The 19,651-nt window shown below is 55.4% G+C and overlaps 1 protein-coding gene across 1 annotated transcript; it reads right to left on the bottom strand.

Moving 5' to 3' along the window:
* Positions 1-1,544: 1,544 nt before the first annotated feature.
* Positions 1,545-19,318, bottom strand: ATP1A3 (ATPase Na+/K+ transporting subunit alpha 3; the record flags this gene model as incomplete). Its single annotated transcript, XM_082299909.1, has 23 exons — positions 1,545-1,573; positions 1,926-2,017; positions 2,321-2,422; positions 2,905-3,035; positions 5,257-5,402; positions 5,639-5,762; positions 6,192-6,346; positions 6,419-6,587; positions 6,800-6,950; positions 7,223-7,359; positions 7,525-7,700; positions 8,135-8,327; positions 8,572-8,706; positions 8,973-9,082; positions 9,249-9,447; positions 9,851-10,119; positions 10,363-10,480; positions 11,134-11,268; positions 11,617-11,730; positions 13,464-13,667; positions 14,098-14,157; positions 15,445-15,567; positions 19,313-19,318. The coding sequence occupies 23 exons, from the start codon at positions 19,316-19,318 to the stop codon at positions 1,545-1,547; spliced, it is 3,078 nt and encodes a 1,025-aa protein (XP_082156035.1).
* Between the last annotated feature and the right edge of the window lie 333 nt (positions 19,319-19,651).

Below are 19,651 nucleotides of genomic sequence, written 5' to 3'. Positions count from 1 at the left end.
CCCCAAAATCCACCCCAAAATATCCCCGGGACCCCCAAAATTCCCCCACAAAAAAATCCCGGCCCCAAAAATATCCCCGGGACCCCCAAAATTCCCCCACAAAAAAATCCCGACCCCAAAATATCCCCGGGACCCCCAAAATTCCCCCACAAAAAATCCCGACCCCAAAAATATCCCCGGGACCCCCAAAATTCCCCCACAAAAAAATCCTGGCCCCAAAATATCCCCGGGACCCCCAAAATTCCCCCACAAAAAAAATCCCGGCCCCAAAAATATCCCCGGGACCCCCAAAATTCCCCCACAAAAAAATCCCGGCCCCAAAATATCCCCGGGACCCCCAAAATTCCCCCACAAAAAAATCCCGGCCCCAAAATATCCCCGGGACCCCCAAAATTCCCCCACAAAAAAAATCCCGGCCCCAAAATATCCCTGGGACCCCAAAATCCCCCCACATAAAAATCTCCCCCCCCCCAAATCCACGCAGGACCCCCCAAAAATACCTTGGGATCCTCCCAACCCCCCCCCAGGACTCCCAAAATATCCCTGGGACCCCCTCAAAATCCTCTCGGATCCTTTCAAACCCCCCAAAATCCCCCCAAAGTCCCCTCGGGACCCTCAAAATCCCCCCGCCCCCCCCCAATTCCCCCCTCCCTAATCCCTCCCCCCCTTATTTGGGGTCCTCCCCCCAAAATTTGGGGGTTTGGGACCCCCCCCCCCCCAATACAATAAAGGTGTCACGTGACCCCAAACTCGTGTGTGGACCCCGCTGAAATTATTCCCGACCCCCCTCCAATTTTCCCAAATTATCCCAAATTTTTGGGACCCCTCCCCAAATATTCTCAATTCCCCCAAATTTCCCTCCCCCCCCCCCCAAAATTTTCCATCCCAATTTTTTGATGCCCCCAAATTCCTCCCCAAAATATCCCCGAGCCCCAAAATATTCCCAAACCCCCAAATTCCCACTTTTCCCCAAAATATTCCACTCGGGCTCCACTTTCTGCTTTATTTGGTAAATTCCCATTTTTTTCCCCAGTTTTTTTTTTCCCATTTTTTTTTCTGCGGGAGGGGGAAAATTTATCATTTTTATATTTTTTTTGTATTTTTTCTTTGTTTTTTCCCGTTTCCCTGGGTTTTTTTCCCGTTTTTTTCACACGACGACACAGCGGGGGGGGGGGGGGGGAGGGGAGAGACCCCCCCCCAAAATATCCCCAATGCGACCCCTCCCCCTCCCAAAATCCCGGGATTTTTGGGGGGTCCAGGAGCCTTTTTGGGGACCCCCCCCCATAAGGCGAGGAGCCCCCCCCACCCCGCGACCTCTCCCAAAGTTTTTGGGGGGTTTTGGGGGGGGGTGGGCGCTGGTTTGGGGGGGGTAGGGGGGGAAGGGAACTTTTTGGGGGAAAAAGGGATTTTTTTGGGAAAAGGGAAATGTTTTGGGAAAAGGGGATTTTTTGGGGGGAAAAGGGGACTTTTTTGGGGGAAAATGGGATTTTGGGGGGGGTCTTGTGTTTTTTTGGGGGGGTCCCGTGTTTTTTTGGGGGGGGGGGTCAGTAGTAGGTTTCCTTCTCCACCCAACCTGGAAAAAAATGGGGGGGGGGGGGGGGGGAAAGGTGAGAAAGGGACCAAAGTTCCCAGAATTCTGCCCAAAATCCCACCCACCCCAAAATAACTCAAGACTCCACCAAACCTCCCCAGAACCACCCAAAAAAACCCCCAAAAGCCCCTCAAGGGCCCCCCAAAATCCCCTCAAATCTCCCCAAAATCCCCCCAAATTCCCCCAAATCCCCATTCCAGACTGTCCAGATTCCCCAAATCCCCCCAGGATTCTCCAAATCCCCCCCCCAAACCCCCTCAAGGACCCCCAGGGCCCTCTCCCAGGATCTCCCAGACCCCCAAGACCCCCCAAAATCCCCCCAAAAATCCCGAACCTCCGGGGTTGCGGCGGAGGATGAGCTTGCGGATCTCGTCGTAGACGAAGATGAGGAAGCTGTAGGGGAAGGCGCAGAACCACCAGCTGGGCCTGGGGGGGCGAATTTGGGGAGGGGGTGTCAGTGAGGGAAGCCCGGGGGGGGGGGGCAGGCATCACCCCCAAAAATGCTCGAAAACCCCCCAAAAAATCCTCAACCCCCCCCGCGAAAACTGCTCCAAAATACCCCAAAAATGTTTATCCCCCCCCCCCCCATCTGCTCCAAAACGTCCCAAATCTCTCAAGCCCCCTCCCCACTCCCCCAACCCCTCCAGTTCACACCCCCTTGTCCATTTTGGGTGGGGGTCTCTGCCACCGTCTCCCCACATTTCGGGGTCCCCCCAGTTTTGGGCTCACTTGAGGGGGTACATGCGCAGCGCCACGTCCATGCCGGGGCAGTAGGACAGGAACGCGGCCAGCGCCGTCTCCTCGAACAGCCCGAAAATCAGGATTTTATTCCTGAAAGAGCGGGGGGAAAACCACAAAATCCATCAAATCCATCAGCGGGATCCGGCGCCCGCAAAAATCCACCCGAGAACCCCCAAATTTTAGGGAATTTCCCCCCCCCCCTCTCAAAATGCGGCTTCCACCCTGGGGTTCCTGCAGGAATTCTGGGGCCCGCTGGGGGGCTTAGACCTCCCACCCAAATGCTTTTGGGGGACCCCCTTTGTTTTTGGCGGCACTCCCAGGATTTTGGAGACCTTCTCAGGAATTCGGGGACCCCCCTCAAGATTTGGGGAATTTGGAAACACCCCCCCCCCCCCCCCCCTCCGAAAATCCGTCCCCCTCCTGCTCCCAGGGATGCAGGATCCTGGTCCCTTCCGGGGTTTCGGAGCCGCCCCGTTTTTATGGGAACACTCCCAGCAATTCAGGGATTCTCCCAGGAGTTCGGGGCCGTCCCCCCCCCCCCCCCCCCCGGGGAATTTGGGGTCCCCCCTCACTTCATGCCCTGCTGGAAGACGGAGTTGCGGCGGGTCTTGCAGATGATCAGGTCCGCCCACTGCACCACCACGATGCTGACGAAGAACGCGGTGTGGCACGTGAACTCCACCACCTTGCGCTGCTCGTACGTCTGCGGAGGGGGCTCGCCGTCAGCGCCCCCTCCCCAAATTATCCCACCGGGAATGTCCCGACCCCCCCCGGTGAAATCCCTGTCCCGCTGCGGCCTCCGGGTGGGGAGAAAAGAGGGGGAGAAGGTGCCCCCCCCCCCCCCCCCCGGAGTTCGGAATCCCCGTTTTTGAGAATCCCCGTTTTTTGGGATCCCCGTTTTTTGGGATCCCCATTTTTAGGGGTCCCCATTTTTGAGAATCCCCTTTTTCAGGGATCCCCGTTTTTTTGGGATCCCCATTTTCATGGATCCCCGTTTTTTTATGGGATCCCCATTTTTTGGAATTCCCATTTTCAGGGATCCCCATTTTCAGGGATCCCCATTTTTTGGGATCCCCGTTTTTGAGAATCCCCATTTTTGAGAATCCCCATTTTCATGGAGCCCCGTTTTTTTTTTTGGGATCCCCATTTTTTTGAGTTCCCATTTTCAGGGGTCCCCATTTTCAGGGATCCCCATTTTTTGGGATCCCCTTTTTCAGGGATCCCCGGTTTTTTGGGATCGCCATTTTTTGGGATCCCCATTTTCATGGAGCCCCGTTTTTTTTTTGGGATCACCATTTTTTGGAATTCCCATTTTCAGGGATCCCCATTTTCAGGGATCCCCATTTTCAGGGATCCCCATTTTTTGGGATCCCCGTTTTTTGGAATTCCCATTTTCAGGGATCCCCATTTTCAGGGATCCCCATTTTTTGGGATCCCCGTTTTTGAGAATCCCCATTTTTGAGAATCCCCATTTTCAGGGATCCCCATTTTCATGGAGCCCCGTTTTTTTTTTGGGATCCCCATTTTTTTGAGTTCCCATTTTCAGGGGTCCCCATTTTCAGGGATCCCCATTTTTTGGGATCCCCTTTTTCAGGGATCCCCGGTTTTTTGGGATCCCCATTTTTTGGGATCCCCATTTTCATGGATCCCCGTTTTTTTTTGGGATCCCCATTTTTTGGAATTCCCATTTTCAGGGATCCCCATTTTCAGGGATCCCCATTTTCAGGGATCCCCATTTTTTGGGATCCCCGTTTTTTGGAATTCCCATTTTCAGGGATCCCCATTTTCAGGGTTCTCCATATTTTGGGATCCCTGTTTTTGAGAATCCCCATTTTTGAGAATCCCCATTTTCAGGGATCCCCATATTTTGGGATCCCCGTTTTTGAGAATCCCCATTTTTGAGAATCCCCATTTTCAGGGGTCCCCATTTTCAGGGATCCCCATTTTCAGGGATCCCCATTTTTTGGGATCCCCTTTTTCAGGGATCCCCGGTTTTTTGGGATCCCCATTTTCATGGATCCCCGTATTTTTTTGGGATCCCCATTTTTTGGAATTCCCATTTTCAGGGTTCTCCATATTTTGGGATCCCTGTTTTTGAGAATCCCCATTTTCAGGGATCCCCATTTTTTGGAATCCCCATTTTCAGGGATCCCCATTTTTTGGGATCCCTGTTTTTGAGAATCCCCATTTTTGAGAATCCCCATTTTCAGGGATCCCCATTTTCAGGGATCCCCATTTTCAGGGGTCCCCATTTTTGAGAATCCCCTTTTTCAGGGATCCCCGGTTTTTTGGGATCCCCATTTTTTGGGATCCCCATTTTCATGGAGCCCCGTTTTTTTTTTTGGGATCCCCATTTTTTGGAGTTCCCATTTTCAGGGATCCCCATTTTCAGGGATCCCCATATTTTGGGATCCCTGTTTTTGAGAATCCCCATTTTTGAGAATCCCCATTTTCAGGGATCCCCATTTTTTGGGATCCCTGTTTTTGAGAATCCCCATTTTCAGGGATCCCCATATTTTGGGATCCCCGTTTTTGAGAATCCCCATTTTCAGGGGTCCCCATTTTCAGGGATCCCCATTTTTGAGAATCCCCATTTTCAGGGATCCCCGTTTTTTTGGGATCGCCATTTTTTGGGATCCCCATTTTCATGGATCCCCATTTTTTGGAATTCCCATTTTCAGGGATCCCCATTTTCAGGGTTCCCCATATTTTGGGATCCCTGTTTTTGAGAATCCCCATTTTCAGGGATCCCCATTTTCAGGGATCCCCATTTTTTGGGATCCCCGTTTTTGAGAATCCCCATTTTCAGGGATCCCCATTTTCAGGGATCCCCATTTTTTGGGATCCCTGTTTTTGAGAATCCCCATTTTCAGGGATCCCCGGTTTTTTTGGGATCCCCGTTTTCGAGGCCGCCCTGGACGCACCCACTGCTGCCCGTAGGAGTCCTCCAGGTCGTTGATGGTGCGGTCGTCCCAGCGCAGCCGGATCCCGACCAGGCAGGAGGGCAGGAACCCGTTCTCCGCCAGGATCACAAAGTAGGCAAAGAACCCGCCCAGCGCCTGGATCATCCCTGCGGGAAAATCGGGGAGTCAGGGGGGACCCAGGGGGTACCGGGACCCAGTGGGATCCAACAGAACTCAACGGGACCCAACAACACCCAATGGAACCCAAGAGAACCCAACAGCACCCAACGACTCCCACCAGGAACCCAGCAGCTCTGGGACCTTCTGAGACCCCCTGGGACCCCCCCGGGACCCCCCTGGTACCCCTGGGACCCCCCTGGGACCCCCCCGGGACCCCCCGCACCGATCTGGCCGTAGGCCATGCTGATGAGGCGCTCGTTGACCAACTTGTCGGAGCGGGGGTTGCGCGGCTGCCGCTTCATGATGTCGCTCTCGGCCGCCTCGTAGGCCAAGGAGATAGCGGGGACCTGGCAGCAGGGGGGGACCCCAAAATTTTTGGGACTTTTGGGAGGTCCCCAAGGGTCAGAAGAAGGGGGAAGGGGTGGTTTTTGGGGGGATCTCTTGGGGGTTTTGGAGAAGGGGTTGTTCCCCCAAATTTTGGGATGTTGGGGGATCCCTGAAGCTCCTGGGGAGGATTTGGGGGTGTGGAAGTGCCCCTAAATTCCCAGCACGGGGATTTGGGGTGGATTTGGGGTCCCTGAGGTGGTTTTGGGTGATCCTGGGCTGGATTTTGGGGTCTCCAGATGGGTTTAGGGCTGTGCCTCACCATGTCAGTGCCCAGGGTTCTGGGATGGGTTTGGGATGTCTGGGGTGGCTTTTGGGGTTTCTGGGGTGGATTTTTGGGGTTCCTGGGATGGATTTGGGGATCTCTAGGTGGATTTGGGGTCGCGTCTCACCATGTCGGTGCCCAGGTCAATGCAGAGGATGGTGATGGTGCCCAGGGGCAGCGGGATGTTGGCCATGATGAAGAGCAGGAACGGGGTGATCTCAGGGATGTTGCTGGTCAGGGTGTAGGCGATCGACTTCTTCAGGTTGTCAAAGATCAGCCGCCCTGTGGGCGACACTGAGTGTCACTGACATCCCCAAAACCACCTGGTTTCACCCCAAAACGGCCCGGCCGGACCTTCCTCGACGCCGGTGACGATGGAGGCGAAGTTGTCGTCCAGCAGGATCATGTCGGCCGCCTGCTTGGACACGTCCGAGCCGGCGATGCCCATGGCCACCCCGATGTCGGCTTTCTTCAGCGCCGGCGAGTCGTTGACGCCGTCCCCGGTCACGGCCACGATGGCGCCCTGGGGACACCGGGGGGGACATTGGGGACCGTGGTGGGGACATGGGGACAATGGGGTGAGAGTGTCCCATCACAGGGACATGATCCCATCATGGTGGGGACACGGGTGGGGATTTTTGGGGTTCTAGGGGGAGTTTTGGGGTCCCAGGGCCAGTTTTGAGGTCCCAGGGCCAGTTTTTGGGGTCCCAAGGCCAGTTTTGGGGTGCCCCCAACCTGTCTCTGGCAGCCCTCGACGATGATGAGCTTCTGCTGGGGGGAGGTGCGGGCAAAGACGATCTCGGTGTGGTTCTGTAGGATTTCATCAATCTGCTCCGAGCTCATGTCCTTGAGGTCGGTCCCATGGATCACACAGGCCTTGGCATCCCTGGGAACCCCAAAAATCCAAAAATTGTACCCAACAAATGGCTTGGAAACCCAAAAAGTGGCTCTGAAACCCCCAAACTGTCACAGAAAACCCAAAAACGGCACCAAGCCCTGAATGTAGCCCCTGGTCCGTCCCATTGGGTAACTGAAGGATTGGTGTCCATGGACACCCCAAACCCCACATTTTCACCCCAAATCCCACAGTTTAACCCCAAAACTGGCCCCAAATCCCTGTTTTTCACCCCAAAATCGGGTGAAACCCCAAAGTCTCACCTGGGGTTGACCTGGCTGACGGGGATGTTGAGCCGGGCTGCAATGTCCTCCACGGTCTCGTTGCCCTCGGAGATGATCCCGACCCCTTTGGCGATGGCCTTGGCCGTGATTGGGTGGTCCCCGGTCACCATGATCACCTGGGGGGAGCAGTTGGGGTCACCCCAGCAGTTGTGGGGTCACCCCCACTGGTTTTGGGGTCAGGACAAGGAAAATCCGGGAAAATTTGGGAAAGGTTTGGGGGATCCGGGGGGGGATTTTGGAGGGGATTTTGGGAGAGATTTTGGGGGTCCTGGGGGTCACACCTTGATGCCGGCACTGCGACATTTCCCGACGGCGTCCGGGACGGCAGCACGGGGGGGGTCAATCATGGACATGAGCCCCACGAAGCAGAGGTTGTCGGTGGCGAAGTTGACGTCGTCGCAGTCGAAGGCAAAGCCTTTGGGGTATTGCTCCTCGGGCAGGTAGAAGTGGCAGAAACCTGTGGGGAGAAACCCCCAAAATCACCCCAAAATCACCCCAAAATTCTGGAGCCCCAAATCACCCCGAAATCCCCCCTAAACCAGCCTTGAACCCCCCTTGAAACTGCCCCGCGTCCTTGGGGTGCAGCTCCTTCTGCAGGGAAAAGTGGGGGAGAACTGTGGGGGTCGTACCTGGTGCGACCCCCAAAATCCCCCCAAAACCTCCTAAATCCCCCAAAATTCCCCCCCCAAACCACACCAAAGACCCTCCAATCCCCCTCCCCACACCACCATCAGCCTCCTAGAGACCCCCTCACCCTCCTCTCCAACCTCTCCTCATCCTCCCCATCCCAATTCCCACCTCCCCCAAGCGCCCCCCAAAAAACCAAAAAAAATCCCCCCAAAATTCCCCAAAAAACCCCCCAAAATTCCCCCAAATCCCCCGAAGCCTCACCCAGCACCCTCTCCCCGAGCCCGCCCAGCTCCAGGTAGGCGTTCTGGAAGGCTTCCTTCATCTCCTCGTCCAGCGGCTGCTCCTTGCCCTGCAGCAGGATGGTGGAGCAGCGGTCCAGGATGCGCTCGGGCGCTCCCTTCATCACCAGCAGGTACCGGTTGTCGTTGGGGTCCTCGGTCTCGTGGATGGAGAGCTGGGTGGAAAAAACGGGAATTTCGAGGTCCCGGGAATCAGGGGGGATTTGTCCCACCCAGGCAGAAGAAAAAAAAAAAAAGCAAATTTTGGGGGATTTTTTTAAAAGGGATTTTCCGCGCTGCTGGAGTTTGAGAAGGGGGGGATGTGTCTCGTGGATGGAAAGCTGGGGGCAAAACGGGAATTTTGGGATCCTCTGGGAATTTTTGGGGTCGCCGAGGGGATTTTGGGGGATTTGGGTGTACCTGGTACTTGTTGGTGGAGTTGAAGGGGATCTCGGCCACTTTCTTGTTCCGTTCCCGCATGACCTTGACGGATCCTGAGGAGAGCTCGATGCATTTCAGCAGCGCCGACTCCGACGCGTCCCCAGCCACGTCCCGCTGCAGGAACAGCCCCAAAATTCGGGCTTCACACCCCAAAATCCTGCTGGGAATCCTCCAGAACACCCCAAATGTGCCCTGACCCAGGAATCCTCCGGGAATGCCCCGAGAAACCCAAAATTGGTACCTGGGACCCCCTGAATTCTGTTCTTGGGGACTCCCAGGGACCCCAAAATGGGTGCTTGGTGCCCCAAATCCCCTCCTAACCCCCTAAAAACCCTTAGAGGGGGCCCCCAAAAAATCCTCAACCCCCCCAGACCCCCCACCTTGAGGATGGGGACATTTTCCTGCCCCCCCTTGAACACGGCGCGGTTGCAGAGCCCTGCGATGTGGCTCAGGGCCACCCAGGTGGGTGAGCTCTTGTCAAAGGCGGTGCCTGGGGGGAGAAAAAGGGGTTAAAATCCACCAGTTTGGACCAGTTTGGACCAGTTCCCAGCCCCAAAGAGCCCCCAAATCACCCCAAAACTCCCCCAAACTCCCGTCCTCCTTCCCCTCCTCGCCTGCCCAGTGCCTCCCAGTCCCTCCCAGTACCACCCACTGACCGGACTGGTCCTCGGTGGTGTCGGCCTCGTGGATCTGGTTGTCGAACCACATGTGGGCCACGGTCATGCGGTTCTGGGTCAGCGTCCCCGTCTTGTCCGAGCAGATGGTGGACGTTGACCCCAAGGTCTCCACGGCCTCCAGGTTCTTCACCAGGCAGTTCTTCCTCGCCATCCGCTTGGCGGTCAGGGTCAGGCACACCTGGGGGAGGGGGCCCAAATGGGTCTGGGGGCTTCGGGGACTTCAGGTTGGGGGACGTGAGGACCCCGAAAAATCCAGGAAAAAAAATCTCACAAAATTTCTCCCCAAATTGGAGGCAAAATTTCCTTGAGGAACCTCAATAGCGGGACCCCAAATTCTGGGGGTTTTGGGGGTTTGGGGGGGTTTTAGGCATTTTGGGGGGTTTGGGGGATCCTGGAGGGTCCTAAATGCATCTGGGGGCTCCAGGAGATTCGGTCTGGGGGGATGGAAACCCCAAAAATCGCCCCAAAATGGCACCAATTCCTCTCCCAGTCCCTCCCAGTCCACCCCAGTGCCCCTTTACACCCCAGTACCTCTGTCCCAGTTGCTCCCAGTGCCTCCCAGTTTGCTCCCAGCCCCTCACCGTGACAGTGGCCAGCAGCCCCTCGGGCACGTTGGCCACGATGATGCCGATGAGGAAGATGACGGCCTCGAGCCAGGTGTAGCCAAGGATGAGGGAGAGGATGAAGAAGGAGATTCCCAGGAAGACGGCGACGCCGGTGATCAGCTGGATGAAGTGCTCGATCTCCACGGCGATCGGCGTCTTGCCCACCTCCAGCCCCGAAGCCAGCGTGGCGATCCGGCCCATCACCGTCCGGTCACCCGTGGCAATCACCACGCCCCGTGCCGTGCCTGGGGGGAAAAAAAAAAATAATGGGGAAAAAAATGAGAAAAATGGGGGGGGAAAAAAAGGGAGAGAAATAGTGAAAAAAACGGGAGAGAAATAGAGAAAATTGTGTAGGAATGGGGAAAAAAAATGGAGTCAGGACCTAAAACTTCCTCAAAAGTGGCCCTAAAGTGTTTCTGAAGGGGTTGTAGGATGCCAGAAATGCATCAGGGACTCCAAAAATGGGTTTGGGAGCCCAAAGCGCTCACCCTCGACGCAGTTGGTGGAGAAGAAGGTGATGTTCCGCGTCTCCAGGGGGTTGTCGTGGGTGCAGTCGGGGGAGCGCGTCTGAGGCTCCGACTCCCCGGTCAGAGACGAGTTGTCCACCTGGGGGGGCAAATTCCGGGCATTTTGGGGCAGTTCCAGGGATTTTGGGGCAGTTCCAGGGATTTTGGGGGGAATTTCAGGGATTTTAGGGGGAATTTCAGGGATTTTGGGGGGAATTTCAGGGATTTTAGGGGGGAATTTCAGGGATTTTGGGGGGGAATTTCAGGGATTTTAGGGGGGAATTTCAGGGATTTTAGGGGGAATTTCAGGGATTTTGGGGGGAATTTCAGGGATTTTGGGGGGAATTTCAGGGATTTTGGGGGGAATTTCAGGGATTTTTGGGGGGAATTTCAGGGATTTTAGGGGGAATTTCAGGGATTTTGGGGGGAATTTCAGGGATTTTAGGGGGGAATTTCAGGGATTTTAGGGGGAATTCCAGGGATTTTAGGGGGAATTTCAGGGATTTTAGGGGGGAATTTCAGGGATTTTAGGGGGGAATTTCAGAGATTTTGGGGGGGAATTTCAGAGATTTTAGGGGGGAATTTCAGGGATTTTGGGGGGGAATTTCAGGGATTTAAAAACAATTTTCCCAGGATTTTTTTGGGGGGTTTTCCCAGGAGTTTTGGGGGCTTTTTTTCCGTAGGTTTTTTTTTTTTTTTTTAATCTTCCCAGGATTTTTTGGGGGTGAATTCCTGGGATTTCAGTGCTCCCACCTTGCAGCCATGGGCCGAGATGATCCTGAGGTCGGCTGGCACTCGGTCGCCGCCCTTGACCTCCACCAGGTCCCCAACCACGACCTCCTCGGCGTTCACCTGCATCTTCTCCCCCTCCCGGATCACCAGGGCTTGCTGGAATTCCAGGAATTCCAAGATTTTCAGGAACTTCGGAACTGCGAGATCCCCAAAAACCCCCCAAACCCGCCCAAAATCCGATTCCTACAGCACCAAATTCGCCCGCAGAGCTCAAAAATCGGAATTTTCTACCCTAAAACTGCAGCGCCCGGCCCGGAAATTTGAACCCCCAAATCCCACAGAAATCCCCAAATCCGCCCTTTCCTCCCCAAAATCTGAGCCCAGACACTCCGAATCTCCCCTTTCCTCCCCAAAATCTCCCCTTCCCACCCCCCAAATCCCCCCCAAATCTTCCCCAATTGCCCCAAACCTCCGCCCCATCCCCAAATCTTCCCCAAATCCCACCTGGGGCACCATATTCTTGAAGGATTCCATGATTTTGGAGCTCTTGGCCTCCTGGTAGTAGGAGAAGCAGCCGGTGATGATGACGACGGCGGCCAAGACGATGCCCAGGTACAGCTGGAGACGCCAAAAAAGCCTCTGGGGTCACTTCTGGGGTCTTTTCCACCCCAAAAAACCCCCCAAACCATCGCCCCGGGTGGGGCTTGCTTCATTTTTTTTGGGCATTTTTCACCCATTCAGCCCCAAATTTTGGGCTCTCAACCCCCCCAAGTTTCCCCCTCAGAAACCCCCAGACCCCAAAAATCTCCCCAGTTTTCCCTCAACTCCCCCCAAAAGCCCCCAGATTTTCCCCGAATCCCCCAAATTTCCCCCGACCCCAAAAATCTCCCCTATTCCCCCCCGAATCCCCCCAAAAATAAAAAAAGTTCACCAAACCCTCAAAATCCCCCTAAAATTTCCCCTCCAGACCCAACATTGCACCTCAACCCCCCCAAAATTCCCCTTTTCCCGCCAGTTTTAAAGAACCCCCACCCCAAAACCCCTCCAAAAACCCCCCAAAATGAAAAAAAAATCCCAACCCCCGCTAATTTTTCCCCAAATCCTCCCCAAATCCCAAAATTTCTGCTTCAGAACCCAGTTTCCCTTAAAATCCCCAAGTTTCCCCTCCCTTCCCCCATTTAAAGCCCCCAGAACCCCTTGAAAAAAAACAAAAAACAAAAAAATTCCCCCAAAATTTCCCCAAAAATTCCAAAAAATTCCAAAAAAATTCCCCAAAATTTCCCCAAAAAATTCCAAAAATATTCCCCAAAATTTCCCCGAAATTTCCCCAAAATTTCCCCAAAAAATTCCAAAAAAAATCCCCGAAATTTCCCCAAAAAATTCCAAAAAAATTCCCCGAAATTTCCCCAAAATTCCCCAAAAAATTCCAAAAAAATTCCCCAAAATTTCCCCCAAAAATTCCAAAAAAATCCCCAAAATTTCCCCAAAATTTCCCCAAAAAATTCCAAAAAAATTCCCCAAAATTTCCCCAAAAATTCCAAAAAAATTCCCCAAAATTTCCCCCAAAAATTCCAAAAAAATCCCCTGAAATTTCCCCAAAATTTCCCCAAAAAATTCCAAAAAAATTCCCCAAAATTTCCCCAAAAATTCCAAAAAAATTCCCCAAAATTTCCCCAAAAATTCCAAAAAAATTCCCCAAAATTTCCCCAAAATTTCCCCAAAAAATTCCAAAAAAATTCCCCAAAATTTCCCCAAAAATTCCAAAAAAATTCCCCAAAATTTCCAAAAAAATTCCCCAAAATTTCCCCAAAAAATTCCAAAAAAATTCCCCAAAATTTCCCCAAAAATTCCAAAACAATTCCAAAACAATTCCCCAAAATTTCCCCAAAAAATTCCAAAAAAATTCCCCAAAATTTCCCCAAAAAATTCCAAAAAAATTCCCCAAAATTTCCCCGAAATTTCCCCAAAATTTCCCCAAAAAATTCCAAAAAAAATCCCCAAAATTTCCCCAAAAAATTCCAAAAAAATTCCCCGAAATTTCCCCAAAATTCCCCAAAAAATTCCAAAAAAATTCCCCAAAATTTCCCCCAAAAATTCCAAAAAAAATTCCCCAAAATTCCCCAAAAAATTCCAAAAAAAATCCCCAAAATTTCCCCAAAATTCCTCAAAAAATTCCAAAAAAATTCCCCAAAATTTCCCCAAAAAATTCCAAAAAAATTCCCCAAAATTTCCAAAAAATTCCCAAAAAATTCCCCAAAATTTCCCCAAAAATTCCAAAAAAATTCCCCAAAATTTCCCCAAAATTTCCCCAAATTTCCCCATCGTTTCCCCATCGTTTCCCAGCCGCTCACGTTGTCGTTGGAAGGTTCGTCCTCCGTTCCCGCCTGGATGCCGTAGGCCAGGAAGCAAAGGATGGCCCCGATCCAGAGCAGGATGGAAAATCCCCCAAAAAGCTGCCGGCAGAACTTCACCCACTCGGGGGTCGTGGGAGGGGGCGTGAGGGCATTGGGGCCATCCCGAGCCAGGATCTCCTGCGCCTTGCTGTGGGTCAGACCCTGCGGAGGGCAAAAAACGGGGATTGGGAAAACCCCGGAGTTTTCAGAAATACAGGATCCCGAATTGCTGTGAAATCACCCCCAAAAAAAAAAACCATGCAAAAAATGGTCCAAAATGATTCAGGAATGCCCTAACGCCACCCCAAAAAAAAAAACAGTGGGAGTTCCTAAAATGCTCCCAAATATTCCAAAAAAAGGAGATCAGGAACATCCTGGAATTCTCAGAAATTGGGGGGGGGGGATCCCAAAATCCAAAAAAAGGACCCCAAAACTGCTCAGAAATGGTCAAAAATGAGCGAAAAATGCTCCAAAATCACCCCAAAACGCCCCGACCTCCCCCTCAGTTTTTTAAAAAAAGAGGGTGCAGGGCACCCCTGAATTCCCAAAATCTAGGGGGATCCCAAAATCCCCCGAAATTGCCCCAAAATACCTGGACGCAGTCGGTGTTGTACTTCCTGCAGACCTCCTCGATCGACATCTTGTGCTCTGTCTGCGGGGTGAAGGTCAGACCCCAAAAAATTCAGGGACCCCTCCCCAAATTCCGGGACCCCCCAAATCCCAGGGAAATCCCCCAAATCGCAACGGAGCCCCACAGATCCTGCGGGAGACCCAAAATCCTTTAAAACGCCCCCAAAATCCTTCAGGAATCGCCCCCAAATCTTCCCCCGAAGCCGCTCCGAATCTCCCCCAAATTGTCTCAGATCGTCCCCCAAACCCCCAAATCCCCTAAAACCTCCCCCAGTCCCCCAAAATCAGCCTGAAACCCCCTCAAACCACCCCCAACCCCCCAAAATCAGCCCCAAATCCCCCCCAGCCTCCCCAAATCTCCCCCTTAAACCTCCCCAAAACCCCAAAATCAGCCCCAAACTCCCCCCAAATCCCCCCAAATCGCCCCAAATCCCCTTAAACCTCCCCAAAACCCCAAAATCAGCCCCAAATCCCCCCCAGCCTCCCCAAATCTCCCCCAAATCCCCTTAAACCTCCCCAAAACCCCCCAAAATCAGCCCCAAATCCCCCCCAGCCTCCCCAAATCTCCCCCTTAAACCTCCCCAAAACCCCCCAAAATCAGCCCCAAATCCCCTAAAACCTCCCCAAATCTCCCCCAAATCCCCTAAAACCTCCCCAAAACCCCCCAAAATCAGCCCCAAATCCCCCCCAGCCTCCCCAAATCTCCCCCAAATCCCCTTAAACCTCCCCAAAACCCCCGAAAATCAGCCCCAAATCCCCCCCAGCCTCCCCAAATCTCCCCCAAATCCCCTAAAACCTCCCCAAAATCAGCCCCAAATCCCCCCCAGCCTCCCCAAATCTCCCCCAAATCCCCTAAAACCTCCCCAAAATCAGCCCCAAATCCCCCCCAGCCTCCCCAAATCTCCCCCAAATCCCCTAAAACCTCCCCAAAATCAGCCCCAAATCCCCCCCAGCCTCCCCAAATCTCCCCCTTAAACCTCCCCAAAACCCCAAAATCAGCCCCAAATCCCCTAAAACCTCCCCAAATCTCCCCCAAATCCCCTAAAACCTCCCCAAAACCCCAAAATCAGCCCCAAATCCCCCCCAGCCTCCCCAAATCTCCCCCAAATCCCCTTAAACCTCCCCAAAACCCCCCAAAATCAGCCCCAAATCCCCCCCAGCCTCCCCAAATCTCCCCCTTAAACCTCCCCAAAACCCCAAAATCAGCCCCAAATCCCCCCCAGCCTCCCCAAATCTCCCCCTTAAACCTCCCCAAAACCCCAAACTCCCCCCAAATCCCCCCAAACCGCCCCAAATCCCCCAGCCTCACCATGGCCACCTCCTTCTTGAGGTCATCGAGGTCCCGGGTCTTGCTCTTGCCCTTTTTGGGGGACTCCTTGTCGCCCCCCTTGTCCTGCGTGGTGGCCACGCGGTAGCTGTCGGAGCCGCCGAACTGGGGGGGGCCGTTACTGGGGGTCCCCCAGACCCCCCCACGGCGGCCCCACAGCTCCCCCCGACCCCAAAAAGCGCAAAAAATGAAAAACCCACCAAAAAATGCAAAAAAAAAAAAAAAAAAACCGCACAGAAAACGCCACAGAAATGCCGCCAAAGCAGCGGGAAAACGCGGAGAAATGGCACAGGAACACCCCAAAACCCCCTGAAACCCAGCAAAAAACCACCCCGAAATCATCCAAACCACCCCGAAATCATCCAAACCACCCCGAAATCATCCAAACCACCCCAGAACCGCCCCCAAACCGCTGCAGAACACCCCAGAAAGGTCAACAGAAACCCCAAAACCACCCCAAGAGTGCCCCAAACACCCCAAAAACTCCACAAGAACGGTGTAGGAACAGCCCCAAACCACCCCAAAATCACCCCAGGGACAGCGTGGACCCCGAAAAGCAGAAAAGCCCTCAAAAAAAATTGATGCAGAATCCTAAAAAAAAAGCTTCAGAAATACCCCCAAAAAACCACCCCAAGGCCCCTTAAACCTCCCCCCCCCCCCAAAAAAAAAAAAAAATCCCCCCAAAATCCCCCAGGAACACCCCAAAACCCCTAAAACACCCCCCAAAAAAAAGAAGCAGGGAGATCCAGGGAGCCCCAAAATCCCCCAAATCCCACCCAGAATCCCCCCCAGGACCCCCCAAATTCCCCCAAACTCCCAGCCCCGGCCCCTCCCCCCCGCCCCTCCCCCACTCCCGCACAGCCCGGGGGGGATTTGGGGGAGGGGGGACGCCCCTCCCCCACCCCTCCCCCGCCATCTGCTCCCCGTTAATCCGGGGGGGTGGGGGAGGGGCGGGGTGGGGGAGGGGCGCCGTGGGAAAAAAGGGAAAAGGGGAGGGGTCCCTTCGGGTGGGGGGGGGGGGGAGAGGACCCCAAAATTTGGGGAGATCGCGGGGGGAGGGGGAGAGGGGTTTTGGGGTGCGGTTCCCTATTTTTTGGGGAGACTCCTTATTTTTTTGGGCTCTCCCCCATTTTTAGGGGATCCCGATTTTTTTTGGGGGGGGGGTTCCCATTTTTAGAGGGGTCTCCCTGTTTTTAGGGGTTCCTTATTTTTCGGGAGTCTCCCTATTTTTTGTGGCGTTCTCTATTTTTGGGAGGGGATTCCCCGTTTTTGGGGCCTCCCTATTTTTTTTTTTTTTTAAGTTCCCCTAATTTTTTTGGAAGCCCAATTTTTCTAGGGGGATTCCCATTTTTAGGGGAGTCTCCCTATATTTTGGGGGTCCCCGTTGTGGGGAAGTCTCCCTATTTTTTTTAGGGGGTTTCCTGGTTTTGGGGGGGATTCTGTATTTTTCAGGAGTCTCCCTATTTTTTCGGGATCCCATTTTTGGGGGGAATTCCCTGAGGTTTAGGGGCTTTTTCCCTATTTTTTGAGGGGTCTCCCCGCTATTGGGGGGGTCCCTATTTTTGAGGTGTTCCCTGTTTTTGGGGGGTTTCCCTGTTTTTGGAGGGTCCCTATTGTGGGGGAGCCTCCCTGGCTTTTAGGGTTGTTCCGTGGTTTTGAGGGGTCTCCCTGTGTTTGGGGGAAGTCTCCCGTTTTTTGGGGGTGGATCCCAACTTCAGGGGTCCCCATTTCTTGGAGGGTCCCTGTTTTTTATGGGGGGGGGGGGTGTCTCTCTTTTTGTGGGGTTTCCCTATTTTGGGGAATTTTCCTTATTTTTTATGGGGTTTCCCTATTTTCTGGGGTGTGGGGATGTGCGCAGGGACACAGGATGGGCACAGGGACAGGGGACAGGACATGGGGACATCGGGATTGGGGACACGGGACCTCGGGGCCTGGCAGCGCCGCTGGCACGGGGACAAGGACACGGGGACATCGGGATCGGGGGACACGGGGATACCGGGATGGGGACACGGGGACAGGGACATGGGGACACCGGGATGGGGACACCGGGATGGGGACACGGGGACTCAGGGCCCAGCCGCGCTGCTGGCGCAGGGACAAGGACACGGGGACATCGGGATTTGCACCGGGATGGGGACAGGGACTCGGGGACATCGGGATTTACACCGGGATGGGGACACCGGGATGGGGACACGGGGCCTTTGTGGCCCTGCCAGGCTGCTGGCACAGGGACAGGGACACGGGGACATCGGGATTTACACGGTGATGGGGACACCGGGATGGGGACACGGGGACAGGGGGACTCGGGGCCTGGCAGCGCCACTGGCGCAGGGACAAGGACACGGGGACATCGGGATTTGCACCAGGATGGGGACAGGGGGGACGAGGACATCGGGATTTGCACCGGGATGGGGACAGGGGGACGAGGACATCGGGATTTGCACCGGGATGGGGACAGGAGGAGCAGGACATCGGGATTTGCACCGGGATGGGGACAGGGGGACGAGGACATCGGGATTTGCACCGGGATGGGGACAGGGGGACGAGGACATCGGGATTTGCACCGGGAGGGGGACACGGGGCCTCGGGGCCTGGCAGCGCCACTGGAGCAGGGACAAGGACACGGGGACATCGGGATTTGCAGGGGGACGTGCACAGAGACTTGAGGACGTCGGGATTTGGGGCCCTGGGAACGAGGGGACATCGGGATTTGCACAGGGCCAAGGACACGGGGACATCGGGATTTGGGGACTGGGGGACACCCGGATCCAGGACCTCAAGGACTCGGCGACATCGGGATTTGGGGACACGGGGCCGCAGGGATTTGGGGCCACTGGGATTTGCGGCCGTGGGAAGCCAGGGCCTGGCGCGGGGCCAAGGCCGCGGGCACACGCGAGGGACACTCGTGACACGCCGGGGACACGCGGGGGACACTCGTGACACGCTCAGGACACGCCGGGGACACGCAGGGGACACTCGTGACGGGCGGGACACGCGTGTGCGGCCCCAGGTGACGCAGGAGCTGCGTCACGGCCCCGGAATGTCCCTCCCGTGTCCCTTCAGTGTCCCTTGGATGTCCCTAAAGTGTCCCTTGCACACCTGGAGTGTCCCTTGCACGCCCTTTACACGCCTCGAGTGTCCCTTAAATGTCCCCTGAGCGTCCCTCTGATGTCCCTCGGACACCTCCAGTGTCCCTTGCACGCCCACCTGGGCCCCTCCCGGCACCTGGCGCACCTTGCACACCCCTCGCACGCTCACCCAGCCCCCTCCAGGCTCATTCCAGCACCTTCCACACCCACCCAGCCCCTCGCACGCTCATCCCGCTCCCATCCAGCCCCTCGCACACTCATTCCAGCACCTTCCACGCCCGTCCCGCTGCCCTGCACGCCCCTGCGGCACCGCAGCGGCTCCTTGCACACTCGCCCCGATCCCTTGCACGCTCGCCCAGCCCCTCCTGCCGCCCCCCGCTCCTTCCACGCGCCCCGCGTGCCCCTCCAGCCCTGTCCACGCACACCCCAACCCCTCGCACGCCCCTTGCACGCTCATTCCAGACCCTTCCACATCCCCCCCAGCCCCCCCCCCGCACCTTGCACACCCATCCAGCTCCTTCCATGCCTCTCACGCTCATCCCGGACCCTTCCACGCTCATTCCTCGCCCTGTCACGGCCCCCCCCAGACCCTTCTAGAGCCCCCCCCCCCCCCCCACCTTTCCCAGCCCCCCCCCAGCCCCTCGCACGCTCATCCCAGTCATTCCCACACTTCCCACGCTCACTCCAGGCCCCCCCTCAGCCCCTTCTCCATCCTCACGCCCCCCTCCCCTCGCCCCCTCCCCATTTCTCTCCCCACCTACCCCCATGGCTGCGGCGGGCGCGGCGGCCGGGGGAGGCCGGGCCGGTGGAGAATTTGGGGTGGGGGGGTCCCCGAAGGGTCCCGGGGGGGGAGGGGGGTCCCGGCTGTGGGAGCGGCTCCGGAGCGGGGCCGGAGCGGGAGCGGAGCCGGCGGCGGCTGCGGCGCTTCTGGGGCGGGGGGCGCGGGCGCTGCCGCCTGGGCTGGGGGGGGGGGGGCTCTCAGCCAATCAGAGAGCGGGGTCCGCGCCCCCCCCCCGCCAGGCCACGCCCCTTTTACTGCGGATCCGGGGGGGGGGGGGTTGGGAAAATTGATGGGGGGGGGGGCGTTGGAAACTTCGGGG

This window comes from Coloeus monedula (genome assembly GCF_965178545.1).
Source record: "Coloeus monedula genome assembly, chromosome: 35".
NCBI lineage: Eukaryota > Metazoa > Chordata > Aves > Passeriformes > Corvidae > Coloeus > Coloeus monedula.
Note: the sequence above shows the minus strand (reverse complement) of the source record. Positions and strands in the feature narration are given on the sequence as shown.